At 42.4% G+C, this 19,807-nt stretch overlaps 1 protein-coding gene across 2 annotated transcripts in view; it reads right to left on the bottom strand.

The window, feature by feature from the left end:
- Positions 1–18,845, bottom strand: part of LOC139454141 (hemocyte protein-glutamine gamma-glutamyltransferase-like) — a 44,136-nt gene extending 25,291 nt beyond the window's left edge. For both annotated transcript variants that reach the window (XM_071235665.1, XM_071235666.1), the window contains exon 1: positions 18,698–18,845. In XM_071235665.1, coding sequence (XP_071091766.1) covers positions 18,698–18,738 — 41 coding nt within the window. In that variant the 5' untranslated portion in view covers positions 18,739–18,845. The remainder of the gene's footprint in view (positions 1–18,697) is intronic.
- Between the last annotated feature and the right edge of the window lie 962 nt (positions 18,846–19,807).

Raw genomic sequence — 19,807 nt, 5'->3', positions numbered from 1 at the left:
ACGCGGGTATACATGGATATTCACTCCCTGTCTTGTTTACAACGTACAATAACACTGGAAGAACGGCAAAGATCACAAATTCTTATCACTCTCCTCCACGTAAACAGTGCAAATACCCCAGAGACGGTCCTGTAAACAACACAAGACAACATGGCCTGACTGAGGCTTCCAGAATATCAGCGACCCTGTACCTCTAGACCTTAGGGTACATTGCATGGCGCTTAAATGTTGAGTATCTTGGACTGAGTGAGTTAGTTTCAACGCCGCTTTTAACATTATTCCGATTATATCACGGAGTGTCAGCTTAATGTGGGAGGAAAGCCCAAACTGATGCAGGTCTCGGACGTTTACCACTTCGGTGAAACCCACGAGCACGGGTAAGGTGCTGACAAACCTAGAAACATAATCGGGGCGAACCGGGATTCGAACCCACAATCATAGGTTTCTGGCGTACCCAAGGGACGCAACTCTGCACAGCGAATCGCGATGCCTTAGACGACTGGGCCACCCGTGCCCCCGAGTATCTTAGAAACATGCATGGATTGTACAAGTATAGGCAAGCCTAGATGGTAAACAACAAGTCATCCATTATGCATGTTTATTAAATAATAGAGCTGTAAAGATATTAATAGTATTGTTATCAATACAATTAGGGACCCAACATTTAATAGAGGAGAGGAGGATGCTAGTTTTGTAAGAGACACGATGTTTTTTTTAGGGCAGTTCTTAAAAATATGCATCTCTTCTGTGATAAGGGAAATCAAGCATTTTAAATATTTTTACAACAGACATATTTTTCGGACAAGCAACATATTATTTTAAATGTTTGGGAAGAATATTTTTTTTTAATATCCCAGCCCAGAATATCAACTGGTCGGTCACTTATCAATATTGGCACCACCTTCGCTGTCGTCGTGAAAGTTAAATAAATCTTTATGGATGCATTATGTAGGTTTTGAAAAATATATTTCTACGCAGTTGATGGCTCTATATGTTGTATGCTATAGTGATGCATAAACACTGTGAGCTATTTTTGAACAACCATTTCTCCACATTGTAATGTCAAGAGGAAATCTATGTCTCCGCACTGCCAAGGGGAATGTCTATACTGAACGACAAAAGACACGCGAAGAACAATTTCTAGACCATGTTGTTTTAATAACCTCCCAATGTTTGGACAAACTTTGATTGGCAATATTTTATAGCGCTGTAGAAATCAATGTTTTTGAACAGTGAGTTAATTGAACTATCTGTATAAGATAGTATGTTCCTGTGCAGGTTTGGTGCAAGTCAGACAGTAGTCAGTATCGAGAGTGGGGCACTGAGTTAATATGAAAGTAACAGATGTATGAAATAGTTCGTTCTTATGCAGGCTTTGTGCATATCGAGAGTGTCCGCCATTAGGTACGGTTTATGATGTTCAAGGTTATTCGCTGTTCTATGCCTCAGCCGGACATCATTTCAGCGTCTTTGCATCTTAATGAAAACATACGCTGTATGTCTATGGGGTTCAGGTCTGGACTGAGCGCAAACCATGGCATGGTGACGATGTTGAGCTGTTGTACAAACACCTGAGTTATCCTGGCGGTGTGCAGTCGAGCGTTAGCTGCTGAATTTAAGTTTAAATGCCTCAAGAAACAATAATGTCTGACAATATCCAAAAATGTTGTAGAAGAACAGTTATACTTCTACACTGACTTTATGAGGAACATCAATACCTATATAATGTCATTGTGAGGAACATCTATACTTCAACACTGACTTAATGAGGAACATCAATACCTCTACACTGTCTTCATGGGGAACACCTATACCTTTACACTGTCTTAAAGAGGAACATCTATGCCTCAGCACTGACTTCAAGAGGAACATCTATGCCTCTACACTGTCATTGTGAGGAACATCTATACCTTTACACTGTCTTCATGAGGAACATCAATACCTCTACACTGTCATTGTGAGGAACATCTATACCTCTACACGGACTTCATGAGGAACATCTATACCTCTACACGGACTTCATGAGGAACATCTATGCCTCTACACTGACTTCAAGAGGAACATCTATACCTCTACACTGTCATTGTGAGGAACATCTATACCTCTACACTGTCATTGTGAGGAACATCTATACCTCTACACTGTCTTCATGGGGAATATCAATACCTCTACACGGACTTCATGAGGAACATCTATACCTCTAGCGTGACTTCATGGGGAGCATCTATACCTCTACACTGTCATTGAGAGGAACATCTATACCTCTACACGGACTTCATGAGGAACATCTATACCTCTACACTGACTTCAAGAGGAACATAATGAGAACAGTATAGATTTTTGTGATTGACAATTAAATTATTGCACATTAGGAAATAAGCCAACTCAGCCTTACAGAGCTCCAAGCCACATAGTATATCAGTCTCATGTGCCCGTCACTCTCTGTCCACAAGGACAGGGCAGTGTACACTAGACTTACCTGACATTCTTATTGGACTTATGTACAAATGTAAAATTAACGTAGATGGAAGATAAAATTGCAGGAGCCCATACTTCTTACACTAAACTTGAGCAACCAATATGCTTCGCATAACTTACTCCTTAGGATGTCCAAAACCATATGTGCTGTCGGTTTGCTTGCTCAGGCGGGCTGTCGAAGTCAAATTTCAGGGTTGAAGTTTAAGACCACACAGCTTATGTTGTTTTGCTAAGGTTGGATAACGGATGTTAATCACGTGACAGGTCACACGCGTAAGCGATTGGACGACTCTTCATCGTCGACGTAGTCGTGAGTGATATGACGGCTGTCACCAACGCCACAGATGAACAGTCAACATACCACAGAAAAGTCTGGAAAATACCTTTTTACGCAAGAAAGCGATGTGCAGGTGTGCATGTGTAGACATAACCATATGTGTGTTGGTTCCAGATACATTGCAAATACTGGGGAGAGAGACGGCAAACACTGGGGAGAGAGACAGCGAACACTGGGGAGAGGGACAGCGAACACTGGGGAGAGAGACGGCAAACACTGGGACGAGAGGCGGCAAACACTGGGAAGAGAGACAGCGAACACTGGGGAGAGAGACGGCAAACACTGGGAAGAGAGACGGTGAACACTGGGGCGAGAGACGGCAAACACTGGGGCGAGAGACGGCAAACACTGGGGAGAGAGACAGCGAACACTGGGGAGAGGGACAGCGAACACTGGGGAGAGAGACGGCAAACACTGGGAAGAGAGACGGTGAACACTGGGGCGAGAGACGGCAAACACTGGGGCGAGAGACGGCAAACACTGGGGAGAGAGACAGCGAACACTGTGGCGAGAGACAGCGAACACTGGGGAGAGAGACAGCGAACACTGGGGAGACGGACAGCGAACACTGGGGAGAGAGACGGCAAACACTGGGGAAACAGACCGCAAACACTGGGGAGAGAGACAGCGAACACTGCGGAGAGAGACGGCGAACACTGGGGAGAGAGACAGCGAACACTGGGGAGAGGGACAGCGAACACTGGGGAGAGAGACGGCGAACACTGGGGAGAGGGACAGCGAACACTGGGGAGAGAGACGGCGAACACTGGGGAGAGAGACGGCGAACACTGGGGAGAGGGACAGTGAACACTGGGGAGAGAGACGGCAAACACTGGGGAGAGAGACGGCGAACACTGGGGAGAGGGACAGCGAACACTGGGGAGAGGGACAGCGAACACTGGGGAGAGAGACGGCAAACACTGGGGAGAGAGACGGCGAACACTGGGGAGAGGGACAGCGAACACTGGGGCGAGAGACGGCAAATACTGGGGCGAGAGACGGCGAACACTGGGGAGAGAGACGGCAAACACTGGGGCGAGAGACGGCAAACACTGCGGCGAGAGACGGCAAATACTGATGCGAGTGACAGCAAACACTGGGACGAGAGACGGCAAACACTGGGGAGAGAGACAGCGAACACTGGGGCGAGAGACGGCAAATACTGGGGCGAGAGATGGCGAACACTCTGGCGAGAGACGGCAAACACTGGGGCGAGAGACGGCAAACACTGCGGCGAGAGACGGCAAACACTGGGGCGAGAGACGGCGAACACTGGGGCGAGAGACGGCAAACACTGGCACGAGAGACGGCAAATACTGGGACGAGAGACGGCAAATACTGGGACGAGACGGCGAACACTGGGAAGAGAGACGGCGAACACTGGGACGAGAGACGGCAAATAATGGGACGACAGACGGCGAACACTGGGACGAGAGACGGCGAACACTGGGAAGAGAGACGGCAAATACTGGGGCGAGAGACGGCAAATACTGGGGCGAGAGACGGCAAACACTGGGAAGAGAGACGGCGAACACTGGGGAGAGAGACGGCAAATACTGGGGCGAGAGACGACAAATACTGGTGCGACAGACGGTGAACACTGGGAAGAGAGACGGCGAACACTAGGACGAGAGACGGAAAACACTGGGACGAGAGACGGCAAACACTAGGGCGAAAGACGGCAAACACTGGGACAAGAGACGGCAAACACTGGGACGAGAGACGGCAAACACTGGGACGAGAGACGGCAAATACTGGGACGAGAGACGGCAAACACTGGGAAGAGAGACGGCGAACACTGGGGCGAGAGACGGCAAACACTGGGAAGAGAGACGGCAAATACTGGGGCGAGAGACGGCAAATACTGTGGCGAGAGACGGCGAACACTGGGAAGACACACACACACACACACACACACACACACACAAACAAACACACACACACACACAAAAGGATGTGCTTCGTCCTGTGTGTGGTTGAATGGCCCGACTTCCTATCTCTGCCACCTCTGACGCGCATGTACAGGCGGTGTGCTTTGAGTAGTATGTGATGGTTGCAGCCTCTCGCCATTACTATTACAGTCCTAATCACCTTCTCTTTGATGTCTCCTCTCAACGAAGGAATGGACGCTAGGATCCTTGAAGAGCAGGTGTGAAAATTATAATTCTTCAACCTAAACTTGCTAAACTTCTGCCATCAAGAATATCATTTGCCTCCCATGTTTGGAGGCTTTCTGAGGTCTTGTCCCATTTTTGGTAATACGTACCACGCGAGCAAAGCTGCGAAATCTAGTCTTGGTAACAAGGTCCGTATTGTTTAATGGCTGACGGCTTACAACCTCTGTTAAAACTAGTTTTCATTTTTTGATGCAACTTATGGATATTTGAGTGCATACATTTAAATGTGTTGTTGTTGTTGTTCAGTTTGAGACCTGCATATTGGATTAATAAATAATCTATCCTTAAAATTAAAAAAATATATGTTGCTCAATCTTGATATTCAAGAATCTCCCTCACACTGTCAACCAATAGGTTTGATGTTAATGTATGATTTGAATAAAGGTTGATTCCTCTCCTAAATGTAAGACATAGCCCCTTGTAATATGACCTTGTTACGCTCAAACAAGCACATTGAGTTGGATAGCCACTTAAGCATGTGGCACAACTTAAAATCTCATTATTGTTCTCTGACGAGCGCAATGCCTTCTATCGGAGGGAATTATGATTGCTTCTGTCTGGACTTGATGTTACCGACATTCCTTTACCGTGACATAAACGGCATTTACATATATAAAATACCTGCAATCATTTATAACCAGTTGTTGACAATAAACTAAAGTCTTAAAGTAACAAATACCATGGACGATCTACCGTCACATGTACAATGATACTTCTCGAAATAATTTATCGCTCATGGTGTTTCTTAACTTCTTTTGGGTAGTTTATGTGTTGTGGTCCCTAAAATAGGTGTTGGCTCCTCGTTTCAGAGAACAAAATAGTATGTGGTGAAGCAGTGATCGAAAAACTATACTCCAACAACATCATCAAGCATACACTACAATAAAAAGCTGATATTCGGAAATCAAAGATGGCCGCCAATAAGTCACCCTCGATTACCCAGCGTAATATATCTCCATTATATGAAACACACACTGGACCCTTTGGCCACCAAAGTTTCGTCCAGCTCGAATGACACGACACTAAAAATAGTCATCCAATTACATTACGTGATATTGGTTTCAGGAACTCGTGTATATGGGATGTAACGATTCACAAGTTGTAGATTCGTGTTGGCTCGTGTCAGCTCGTAGTGTCTTAAATCCAACTGGGAACGCCTGCTAACACAAGGACACTCATTCCCCTGTGTTGATACACAAGAAAACATATTGTCTAGCTTGAAATTTATTCTGATTCGAAGCGAAATCCTTAGTCCTGCAGCATGACTGTGGAATATATTTATTTTATGAAAAAAAATATCTAGAAACGTATACAAAAGTAAGTCTAGCCAGCTCTAGCTAGCTCTATTATCGGCATAGGGAAAATTATTTTTTAATTTTAGAGTCGAGAAGGGTATTGTGTAATATAAGAATTCATTGACTAAATGTTAGTCTATAAAATCCTTTTCTTTGAAATATATCGAGGACTTGCTCGATCGAGGTCGCTATTTTAAATGTAGATCTATGCCGAACTCGTAGCTCAGTCATTTTGAGAGACACAGATTCAGTGCAAGGTTAGCTATACGGGAGAGTGTGATCATGACGTCACTTCCACAACGAGGTGTTGGCGCTGGATAGGACCAGTGTATCTAAACAGCCGGCAAAAGAAAGTATACACCCATGTTTGATGGTGGCTAAAATTGTTATTCGATGCTGCTGTATTTGTTGCGGGTATCATAACTTTTTTTACCTTATGTTTGCAGTGTTTCGGGGACTGTTTTCAGCATATTAACGTTTTGGTGACGTTTGTACTTTTTGGTCAAGTCCAATTGTCAAATGTATACTAGTTTTTGCACGGCAGTTTATGTCATAATATAATGGAAAGATAGTAATATTGAGGAAGACAATAAGTCGGACAAAATATCGCACCATAGTGGCATATATTGAACAGGTACACTTCATGCACCTTGTGACCCCTATCCAGACATGTTGGTTTACCTCCGCTGGTACCAGATGCAAACAGATCATACAACATATGTTATGCGCCTGCAGAAGGCAGCAGTTTGTTTATCCAATTGCCTTGGTAAATTATTTCAAAATAAATTACAATAAAATACATCTTGCTTCCTTTAGCATGATGAAACGAGTATTTTGTGATTACATAAAGAGGTCTGCAAACATTTCTATATCGCATACTTAAACGTTATAGGATTTAACAGCCAATATGACCATCCACCATTGCGTATGCAAGGCATATGGTCGCGGCATAAGTGCTCATTAAGAGACAAGAGTTCTTGAGGCACGTAACCTCTGTGAGGAATTCTACCCTATCTGCTGCCATTGATTGCTTGTGTTAGATTCGATCTCTGGGCCTCCCTAGCTGTGGGGGATGTTCCAGTAGCCATGCTGTTGAAACCATACATCACAACGAGGGAAGCCAAGAATATATCAGACTTAACAAGCTGGGATAGAATCAAACTGGGCAACGTGCCTGAGGAGCGACCGCCCTTACCACATGGCTACGAAACCGCCCATAATTACTGAAGAGTGATACCAGGCGTATGTGTTTCAAGGACAGAATTGCATCATCTGCAGTTTGAATCTCGAGCATCCTAGCTTCAGTAATCCGCCCCACTAATCTGAACCCTGTCATGGAAAGTCATAGCAGTTTGAGGTGCAGAGTTGCGCCCTGTGTGCCAAAAAGTCTTTGCTCGTGGGTCCGAATCATAGATTCGTTCTAATGTTTTTAGGTCTGTCCTAGTCAGGCGCCATGACTGTGGAATTTATATCTTTTAGGTATTTTGTTTTTACTAAGAGCCTAGGCAAGTCTAGATCAAACTATCCAAGTCTAGTTTGCTTATGAAAACAACAGAAGAGGAAACGTTCTTTCGAAGAAAGCAAAAGATTATTTTTAAGTCATGTTTTCATTGACTAAGTGTTAGTCTAGTCCTACCCGTGCTCGTGGATTTCACCAAAGTGGTAAACGTCTAACACTAGAATCCCTTCCGGCTTTCTCCTCCCACACCAAGCTGACACGCCGTGGTACAACAGAAATACTGATCAAAACTCACCATCTCACTCAACGTGTAAAGAGAAGCCAAAAACATCCTTCCTATCAACAGAGCTACTGGTAATTGAATGTGATAAGCACCGCGTGTGCATGTAAATAAACCTATGTTGTATAAAGCACCCCTGTGTGAATGGCGGATCCCCAATCATCTGTGTGTCTTGTTTACCAATCAAGTGTGAAATTAGTTTCTGCCATTGCCACTACTGTGGTGCATGAAACTAGCTTCATACCTGGAATATGCAATCGTAACATCTATCAGCTTTCACACATCTATAGACAGAATGGCAGCCTTCCTGCCAAATATATACCGGTTTCTTGGTGGGAATGCGCAACCTTCTTTCCCCAGTTCGGTGTTGGGTTTCAGATGACAGAATCCCGGTTTTCACTCAGGTCAACTTGACCTTTCGTATCAGCCACATCGTTCCTCTCTGAACTTTAACCCCTAAGGTCGAGAGGTTAGGTTGTGCATGCAGGAGAGGCAGAAAGCAATACAGACATTCTTGTGTGACCACCTACATTTCATTTCCTCTCGCAGATGAATCACCTGTGACCCGTGTAAACCTCACGCTGGGCTGAAACCCAAATCTTTTCTCAACACGAAATAAACCATCTAAGGTTGTACGTGTGCTGTTGCCATGGTAACATTAAGACCGACTGATGTAATGGATGGAATTGATTTATATGTGATTGACATAAAATGTTACTTTACGTGAGACGGCCAGTCCTCGGTCTCTTATCTGAATTACGAAGGCTAGCGTATCCCCCAATACTATTGACAATGGTAATGCCCAAACTTAAAATGACTTAAACAAAGTAATTATTTTAATGATGCACGCGGAGAAGATATGATTTCATGCATCCTACAAAAAGGAACAGAACAGTGGGGTGGCCTTAGTGGTTTATGCATTGATTCATCACACCAAAGGCCTGGGTTCGAATCCACATAAGGGAATCCCATGTGTGAATCCCATTCCTGGAGTCCGCTGCCATAATATTTCTGTAATATTACTAAATCACCACTCACTATCAAAGACAGACATGCGCCTTGAACAGTTATTTAAGTTATATCCAGACGGATCAATTTAATGTGTGAGTAGTGCAGGTCTTAAATGTTTCCACTTCAGTGAAACCCGCGAATATGGGTTTGGTGCTGGCAGACCATGGATCACAATCGGGATAACTCCAGGATTTGAACCCACAGCCAGCAGATCCAGGACTGGCTAAGTTCACTCTGAGTTACGAGTGAGTGAGTGAGTGAGTGAGTATGGTTTTACGCAATATTCCAGCAATATCACGGCGGATGACACCAGAAATGGGCTTCACACATTGTACCCATGTCGGGAATCGAACCCAGGTCTTCGGCGTGACGAGCAAACACTTTAACCACTAGGCTACGCGACCGCCCCCTCTGAGTTACGAGGTCTACTTGTACAAAATGTTGACTATATAACCAAATTAGTCTTAATTACGATATTGTGTTTTATGTTACGTTTAAGAAAGATAGATAAGATAAGATAATATTTATTGCAGAATCGTTCCATTACGGGACAGATGCAATTTTAAAAAACAAGACATTATGATCCATATAAACATATACACAGACATACATAATTTACATTCCTGTAGACACAAACAAAATAATCAATATTATTTATGTGATGATATGTTTTTATTATTTTTTTTATATATAAAATTGTCAACGGTTGATTATGGAGGGGTATTTATTGTTTGAAATTATAGATGTGGAAACAAATGCAGTTGATATTGACTGCTTCATTATTTGACAGGATGTATTGAAATAATTTATCTTCATGACTGTGGACATTTACATTTACATTTTGTCTAGATCATTTTTCAAAGAGTATATTTCTTTCTCGAGTGTGTTTAATACAGTGAAGTAAGTAATGTTTTTCGTTATCAATGATTGAACATGTAGAGCATAGCCTCTGATGTAGTGGGGTTGGTGGCTTTGTGTGTCTTCCAAGTTCGATATTTAATTTATGGTTACTTAATCTTAGTTTAGAAAAGTGAACTCGATATTTTTTTACTTTACAGTGACTGAGATAAGGTTCTAATTTTATTTCATTTTTAACTATCATATATGTGGTTATTACACCATAAAAATATCATGATTATTTTCTATATGTTTCCACGATAATGTACTCTGCATTGTTACATTTTTTATCATTTCTTGTTTGAATACACATTGTGTACCAAGGTTTTACAAAACATGGGGTTAACGATATACTTCCCACCACACGTATTTGTCGTTTGTTTGAAAGTATCATTTAACAGGCTGCAGTAATCAAGGCCAAATATCACATACGTTCCTCACTGTGGAGTTCCCCCATTGTACAGGGCCCAGGCGGCATCTATTTATTCTCCGGCACGTGATGCTGCTGCTAAGTGTATACTCAGTGAATGTGTCAGAATGAATGTCTCATTGTTTACTAGGCCGTCACAACACCCCCGCCCACACCGACGCCGTCTTTAATACCTCCCGAACAACCAGCTGCAGATGACTAAGTGGGCCAGCCTATCGCTCCGTCCGAAATACTTGCACGCATCATGCGGTAGGATTCGCACTCTTACAAACTTATCTGGATTCTCGAAATGAATATACCTTCAGAGTCCTCGGATTATAAATTATATCATTTGATATTTTATTGTGGTCATGCATGTTCGTTTGATTTATAAGGGTTTATTTTTTGTTGTTTAACGCCGTAGTATTCCAGCAATAAAACGTCGGTCTGTAACCAATCCAGTGATTGACATCATGATCATTGGGTACGATAACATACATTGACCAAAGAGCCTGACCACCCGATGCCGTTATAGGCCTCTTGCGTACATGCTTGCCCTAACATGTAATTAAGACAGTTCCAATGAGGTGAGTGAGTGTGTTTAGTTTAACGACGCTTCAAACAGTATTTCTGTTACAAAACGGCTAAATTTAAAGTGACAGAGAGAGTATAGACAGACCAAGTATCACAATCACCCAAAATAATAATCATAATTAAGGGCTTAACTTAGCCTACAGCATTGTACCAGTGGTTGATAGAATATGCATCAATCGACGTCGTATGTCGACCCAAAACATCCATCAGTTCATGATATTCAGATATGATAGCATCGACACATCAGAGTACGAAGTGGTATTCAAGAATTATTCCTGTCCAAATTCAGCTACAACACACAAACACCTCATCCAGCTGAACACCATATAGATCCGTGTGTATACTTGACGGAGGAACCCCAGAAGACGACTAGTCACACCCACTACCAGATCGTGTTATCTCGTACCTGCTACATGACTATATACTACTGGGATCTTGGAGTTCAGGAAATTCCTTGGCGAGTCCCGCGGCCCATATTTCCTGTTGTCTGCATGGTGGAACAAGTAACACATAGTGAAGTGGGCAGTGGGGTAGTCCAGCATTAGATATTCCTTGGGGTCCTGGGGTTTTATCGAAAAAAATATTGTCCCAGAATATTATTGAAAAATAATGATGCTTTGGACAATTGAAAAAAAAATGTCGGCCCCAAAAATTACATTGTTCCAAGGTGTTTTACTTTAAACTATTTTTTGGGCTCATATTTTTAATTTTTTTTAAATATCCAATCTCCATACAAAATCCCAGCGCACTCTAATGATCCACTTAATCTACGATATGGTGATGACCGACCTAGTTCAGTTGGCATTTCCTAGTAAAGATTACACTCTATTAACGCGGAGACTTAGCTCGTTGTGTTCTGACATCTGATTAAACCGCATCAAACTAGCCGGAACCAATTCCGAATGGAACTATGACGTCAAGGCAGCTGCATGCGGAGAATGTTTGAGACAGCCAAGAGGACTTTAACGAAACGAGGGTAACAATGGCTGTAGAGTATGAAGAGCAGTGGGTGGTCGTGGGTTCGAATGTTTCCCTGTTTCTATGTCGCCAAAGGGGTAAACGTCACAGACCTGCATCACCTGCTGACACACCGTGATATAACTGAAATACTGTTGAAAGCAGCGACAAACCAACCCCACGCACTCACTCAACATGTGGTCACAACTGTAACATACTTCCCTATTCAGTTTCAACAGTATGTAAAACAATGAACATGTGAAGTCTGGAAATATATAATCTAAAGCCGGAAAAATATTGTGTGCAGTGATATTTTCAAACCGTGACCAGTTCACAAGAAAATACTTGAATCTATGTGCGTCTTATTTCGTCACGTAGATGTTGGGTAATGCCCTGAACACCGAGCACGTTGGATGCTATTATTAGTTTATAGTAAACGTATGAAGCACCAGCGAGACCCCGTGATGGAAATGTCAAGTTCATGAGATCTGGTATGACCTGCTATTTACAGAATCGTGGTTGTCTAATGTTTTAACACACACCCAAAACACAACCAGATTAATATCAGAGCGGTGTGTGACGTTGGGGTTGAGGGGAGAGCTTAGTTCATATAGCCGATAATACGTTACAGTATATGTGATGAGAAGTTCATATGCGGTGAGACTAACTACACGCGGCATGGTGTTTAATATACAATAAGACATACCATATTTTTGTTTGTTTGTTGTTGAGTAATATTCCAGCTATATCGCGGCGGTCTGTAAATTAATCGATTCTGGACCAGACAATCCAGTGAGTGACATGAGCATCGATCAACGCAAATGGGATACGATGACAGGCATCCCGTTAGTCGCCTCTTACGACAAGCATAGTCGCCTTTTACGGCAAGCATGGGTCGCTGAAGACCTATTCTACCCCGGATCCTCACGGGTCCTAGACGCGGTATGATGTTATATACAATAGGACGTCACTACATGTTTGTTTCTTTTGTTGTTGTTTTATTTATTAATTCCACCTATATGACGGCGACCTGTAAATAATCGAATGTGGACCAGACAATCCAGTGATTGATATTTTGAGCAACGATCCCCGACGTCGGGGCACCAGGGCACAAATCAACCAATTCACAGAACCTGACCAACCGATCAATTATTTGGCTCATACATTCAAATAACATGGTTGTCGCGTGAAATTGACATATAAACATACTTTTAGAAATACTAGCACCTGTGTCCATACGTCACACACATGATAATTGTACCAGCACCTGTGCCGAAACGAACCGAACAGTTGACATTCATAAGTCAACTCTGTATGTTTCTATCGCCACTTTGATATATAGTAGTAATTCTTTTTAACTCACTTCTTGTTGTCATATTTAATGGCCAACATGTCTCCAATCAAAATATAAATAACCTGCGGGGTATACAACTATGTCTGAAGATGGCTAAAAAACAAGAAATTGTTATTTGATGCTATTTGATACGTGTATCATACTTGTTCTTCGGACCTTATGTTTGCAGTGATTTGGTGGATGTTTTCAGCCAAGTACCGTTTTGATAACGTCTGTAATTTTTTGGTCCAATCCAATTTTCAAGTGTATGCTTTCTTTTGCCCGGCAGTTTATACAGGCAATAAATCTGATCTGACTGTATCAGCGCAGGACCGTTACCAAGACTTACACCACCGTTTGAGCTTCTTCATAACTTCCCCGCTAGGTAAAACCCATGAAGACTGCTATAGTCCTCATTTGGCAAAGGTTCAAGAGCGCGATGACTGCCTCAATGATATGATGTGTCTGTCAATTCCCTGCTGAATTACATCCCTTCAAATAAACTGTTGATAAACACCCGACTGAACAAATACACATGGTCTACATCGCCCCTGCCTCACCGACGTGCTGCATCCTGGGGACTGGCGTCTGCAGGCCGGAACGTGGGGACGAGCATTCTACGTATATATTGGCAGTGTTTCTGGCGCCAGTGATGAAAGATGGGATACACCATAACTCAAGGTTCCTGTAGAACATGGACCGTTTGCGTTTTCTGTATGTTAGACAGGTTATGTGTCACTTGCTGAGTTGACGTAAAGGTTATTCCTCACTTCAGATCACAGAGTGACTGAATGTCACGTACAGGACAAAACATCGTCACTTCCGGAAGACCCTGGACGGTTTGTCTTTAGTCGGTATGTTATGTCTTATTTGACACCTGCAACACTTCAGATCACAGAAGGGCTCAATGTCACGTACAGGAGAAAGCATCGTCACTTCCGGAAGGACCTGGACGGTTTGTCTTTACTCTGTATGTTATGTCTTATTTGACACCTGCAACACTTCAGATCACAGAGTGACTGAGTGAGTGAGTTTGGTTTTACGCCGCTTTTAGCAATGTTCCAGCAATATCACGGCGGGGGACACCAGAAATGAGCTTAACACATTGTACCCATGTCGGGATTCGAACACAGAGTGACTGAATGTCACGTACAGGAGAAAGCATCGTCACTTCCGGAAGGACCTGGACGGTTTGTCTTTACTCTGTATGTTATGTCTTATTTGACACCTACAACACTTTAGATCACAGAAGGGCTCAATGTCACGTACAGGACAAAGTATGGTCACTTCCGGAAGGACCTGGACGGTTTGTCTTTAGTCTGTATGTTATGTCTTATTTGACACCTGCAACACTTTAGATCACAGAAGGGCTCAATGTCACGTACAGTACAAAGTATGGTCACTTCCGGAAGAAACTGGACGGTTTGTCTGTTGTCTATATGTTGTGTCTTATTTGACACCTCGGCATTTAACGTAAAGCTTATTCGTCACGAAATGACACAGAAGGACTCTATGTCACCTACAGGAAACAGCATCACCATTTCCTGTAGAACATGGGCGGTTTAAAGGTGTCTTTTGTCTATGTGTCAAGTGTAACTTGTCACATCAACGGTTCAAGGTCATTCGTCACGACACGGCACAGAGGTCGTCACGCCCTGTAAAACATGGGCGGTTTAAAGGCGCACTCTGTCTGTATGGTGTGTTATTGGTCACATCAGCGGTTCAAGGTCATTCGCCACGACTCGGCACCGAATGACTGAATGTCACACACAAGGAAGAACACTGTCACTGTCTGAAGAACATGAAAGGCTTGAAAGTAGCTTTTTGACATGCTTTTCGCAACATACTCTGGTTGATGCATGTCACCGTATCCCAATTGCATGGATCAATGCTCAAGATGTCAATCACTGGATTGTCTGGTCCAGGCTCGATTATTTTTTACAGACCGCCGCCACATAGCTGGAATGTGCGGCGGTTAAGCAACAAACCAACACTACAAATTACAGATTGACACGTACATGACTTTGACACTTTGACACATTCATGAACTGCTTGAAGCGTATTTTTTTTTATTTTTTTTTTTAAACTGATTTGTTCCCGAAACATTTTTGGGGAAATAATTTGTCCTAACGTTTTACACACAAAATCACTCACTCACTGGGCATGCTGAACGTTCAGAAAAAATGTTTTGTGGTTCATAAAATAACTTGACACCTCCTTCCAGCGAAAACAAATTATCAAATGTTGCTGCAACGCTTTTAGTAAGTTTAAGACATTATCATAGAGAATATCCGTTGTTTTAAGCTTTTAAGGACACATCCTTGGCATGAATAAGTTTACACATTGTGTGTTTAACTTCCGAATGAATTCATTATCATGTTCATGTGTTCATTAATATGAACACGTTAATTCTCTTGCCGCCTCATGCAACTAGAGCCTTTGGACAATTTTGGACTTTGGTTCGTTTAAACTACGTTTAAACGTGTATGTCGAAAAAAGGATTTGTTCAAGACATATTACTTTCTGGACGATTTTGAACATTTAACTTTCTGTTCTTCTTGAAAGTGAATGAGTGAGTATGGCTTTACGTCGCTTTTAGTAATATTCCAGCAATATCACGGCGGGGGACACCAGATCTTCTTGAAAGAGTGTTGAGATAACTAGAATAGGATGTTATTTATTATCACGCGTAAGTTCAGCTAAATCTCATGAATAGTCGTTTGCCAGTAGAGAATGTCATTTCCGTTCATCCTTTTGTATTTACTTTGATCCACGCGCTTGTCGTCACTGCTCGCAGATGAGAAGTGATATAAAGGCGCTTTCATTTTCGACTGAAATACCAAACAACTGTCAAAATAAGCATTTCTTTTCTTAAACTCTCCTCGTCACTGCTTGAAGTTTTCATACCGAAAATAGCTCTGTCAATACACATACGTCTAGAAATGCTAACGGTCACGTTTGCTTCCGTGAAGGCTAACCACATGTAGTTTAAAACATACGCTGTTTAGTTTGGGTTTGGGACATAAAGTCACTAATTATTTTATTATTAGCTGCCTTGCCACCCACTAAGAGTCGACCATTTGAATTTCGGGGGTGGGGGGTGGGGTGGTGTTGGGGGCGGGGAGCGGGGAGTGGGGTCGGGTGTGTGTTAGGATTTTATTTAATCGAAAGGTCGGCTCTTAATGCATACGCGGGGGAGTTATATCATTCCTTATCTCCTGGTAATTGACACAAGATTTATTCCATATGTTTAATGTATTATCTTGATATTTTGTGGCACGCGAAAGCTCGATTTGCAAGTTATCACTTAGAACGCCCTCTCATATAGATTTACAAGTAAGCTTATTTACAATTAATATGTTATGCATAGTTTTTGTCAATTTCCAAATATGCGCAAAATCACAAAACTTCTATTGTATGACAATAATATTTTTACTGTTAAGATAAGAGCGAGATTTCTACCACTGATATTCACGGGTCTACTGGTTAATGAACTGTGTTACGCGTCATAACGGTAACGCATGAACATGTGGATTTGCATAGGATTTGTATGACAAAACCTCTCATTTTAAAATTACAAAAAACGCTTAAAATCTATTTCATTTATTATATTGTAGGGTGTTTTTAGAGGAAGGCTGGTCTGCGATGTAAGGAAGAAAAACGAAATGTTTTATGAGTCATCATCATAGAAGAGACATGTCCGGTTCAGAAACGCTGGGTGGGTGTTTTTTCATTGTCAGAATGACCAAGCAGAAGCTAGTGTGGTATTTACACTTCTGTACAGATTAAACCATCTCGTCTCACTGACAAACTGTAGAGTACATATTTTATAAACAATGCCCTTCTCACCCCTTTTCAGATCTATCATTCCTTTCTCACCCCTTTTCAGATCTAACATCCCATTCTCACCCCTTCTCAGATCTAACATCCCATTCTCACCCCTTCTCAGATCTCGAATCCCCTTCTCAGATCTAACATCCCATTCTCACCCCTTCTCAGATCTCGCATCCCCTTCTCAGATCTAACATCCCATTCTCACCCCTTCTCAGATCTAACATCCCATTCTCACCCCTTCTCAGATCTCGAATCCCCTTTAGAGATCTAACATCCCATTCTCACCCCTTCTCAGATCTAACATCCCATTCTCACCCCTTCTCAGATCTAACATCCCATTCTCACCCCTTCTCAGATCTAAAATCCCATTCTCACCCCTTCTCAGATCTCGCATCCCCTTTAGAGATCTAACATCCCATTCTCATCCCTTCTCAGATCTCGCATCCCCTTCTCAGATCTAAGATCCCATTTTCTCCCCTTCTCAGATCTAACATCCCATTCTCACCCCTTCTCAGATCTCGCATCCCCTTTAGAGATCTAACATCCCATTCTCACCCTGCTCAGATCTAACATCCCATTCCCACCCCTTCTCAGATCTAACATCCCATTTTCTCCCCTTCTCAGATATAACATCCCATTCTGACATTTCACTCTTCCAGAATCCCATTTTCATCCATTGTCAGCTCTAGCATCCCGTTCTCAGTGTCCTGAATTAAAGAGTCTCTCGTGATTCCCTTATAGCACTACAGTTAAGAAACCAGGCGTCTTTATATGGAGTGAACGTAAGCTATATATGGATCTTGGGTGGGATTTTGTAGAACTGGTTAAATGAGTGAGTGAGTGAGTGAGTGAGTGAGTGAGGGAGTCATTGTTTTTAACACAGAATATCACGTGGTACAGGTGGCCGAGTCTGGACAAATGTAATTGAATGTATGAGCAACATTCCAGGGGTCACAATGACATTGATGCCACATGTCATCGTAGCCCACTGATTCCCAGTGTGCTCTACAGCATCATGTACTGGGGACCTATTCTGCGATGGAGAGCATCCAATGACTATGTACATTTACAGTATGTGTTATGCGACAAACGTGTATGTCAAGTATTTACCCCCAAAAAAGTAAACAATTTTATATCAGAGACAAAGTGTAAGGGCACACATGGCAATGAACTATACAACCGAATAATTTAAGTTCAATACCGTTTACATCCTAGAGATTGGTTGTGGCCATGAAATGACGCCAGTTTAGGCTTGCCAGTCTGAAGGTACAAACTGAAGTGGGTAGGAATGTGCATTGCTGCACCGCACGGGATCCGCAGCCCATCACACACGGGCTAATTCGCAGGAAACGGCGAAGGGGGAGAGGGGGAATACCGCCCCGGGACCGTCTCGAGTGTCATGACAGAAACTGACCCCATGCCCTTGTTACCATGCCAACAGATCTATCTCGGCGTTCCCCTTTTTTAATTTACTTAACCTCATTAACCAAACTGAATATTCACGACAAGATACACATCGCACCAGAATGACCCATGGTCTCAACGCCATTGGAATAACTTGGTCCGGCTGAGTGCCGCCGCTGTTCATGGCATGGTGTGTTATGTCACTAGTTAATACCAAGTGTGATGGACCTACCTTTGTTCTGGTTGTATGTCGTATCTCTCTCTGTGCATCATGTTGACGAGAATTCAGGTAAAATCCACTGAAGTGTACTGTTGAATTTGTTACTGCCAGATCCCGTCACTCCGCGAACATATTTAGACCTATACCTATATAACGCGCTTTCCGGGCGGCTGCTAGCCAAGACGGACTGCGCATGCTCCGATGATGCTGTGTTTACAGTGGTATACATATCGCTTTGAATTTTCGAACGCTGTTGTGATTTTTTAGTCTTCCCGTTAGCACATTTATTACAAAGGGGTGAAATGAATTTGTTATATCTATAACAGTATGTTGGTTTGTCTTTCGTTAGTTTTGTTATTGTTTTAGACTAAATTCTAGTCTCTGAAATGAACTATTTAAATTATAGTTATTAAACATAATAAAAAGGAGTCCAGAGATTGTCTTCATTTTCAGACATGATACTGCTGTACTTCAGACTTGCCAGATATTATAGACTTGCATAGAAATATATGTTTCAGGGTCTGTCTAACAAACTAGTATTGTTTATGTAGTTTCAAATGCTTTTCAATTTCATTCATTGAAACGTTGAGAAAAACATAAATCATTATTGGATAACGTTAATCGAACACCCATATCAGTCTATGTCGCCTAACGCGTTATATTGAGGTATCCGCACATCCCACTGAGACAGTCCCTGCGTTTCTCTGTGTGATGTTACGCTACCGTATGTTGATGTAAACTTCACAAATGTGACGACCAGCTGGCAGAGGGGTCGTATCAAAATTACTTTATACGGTTTTTTTCAATAACACAACGATTCATTTTTATTTATTTATTTGGCTAAGCATATATTAACGTTGCTTTATTTATTGTATTCGTTCACAGTAATAGTTGAAAATTGTATATTTAAGCCATGATGCGCTGGCTTTGATTGGTGTTCATCCCTCGAAAAGCAGACCATTGACGAACACTTCTCTGTGTAGACATGTCGCTATATCGAGGTAGAACTCAACGATTGTTGAAAATGGCTATTGAGATTTACCTCAGACAGAACACGAAGTGATCGTGGGATCTATTGTGGGATGGATGGTTTGGTGTTTAACGTCGCACTCGGCAATATTC

The sequence above is a fragment of the Haliotis cracherodii genome, unplaced genomic scaffold, assembly GCF_022045235.1.
Source record: "Haliotis cracherodii isolate W230 unplaced genomic scaffold, xgHalCrac1.p SCAF_10, whole genome shotgun sequence".
In the NCBI taxonomy this organism is placed as follows: Eukaryota; Metazoa; Mollusca; class Gastropoda; order Lepetellida; family Haliotidae; genus Haliotis; species Haliotis cracherodii.
The sequence above is the reverse complement of the archived record's forward strand: the minus strand, read 5'-3'. Positions and strand labels throughout refer to the sequence as shown.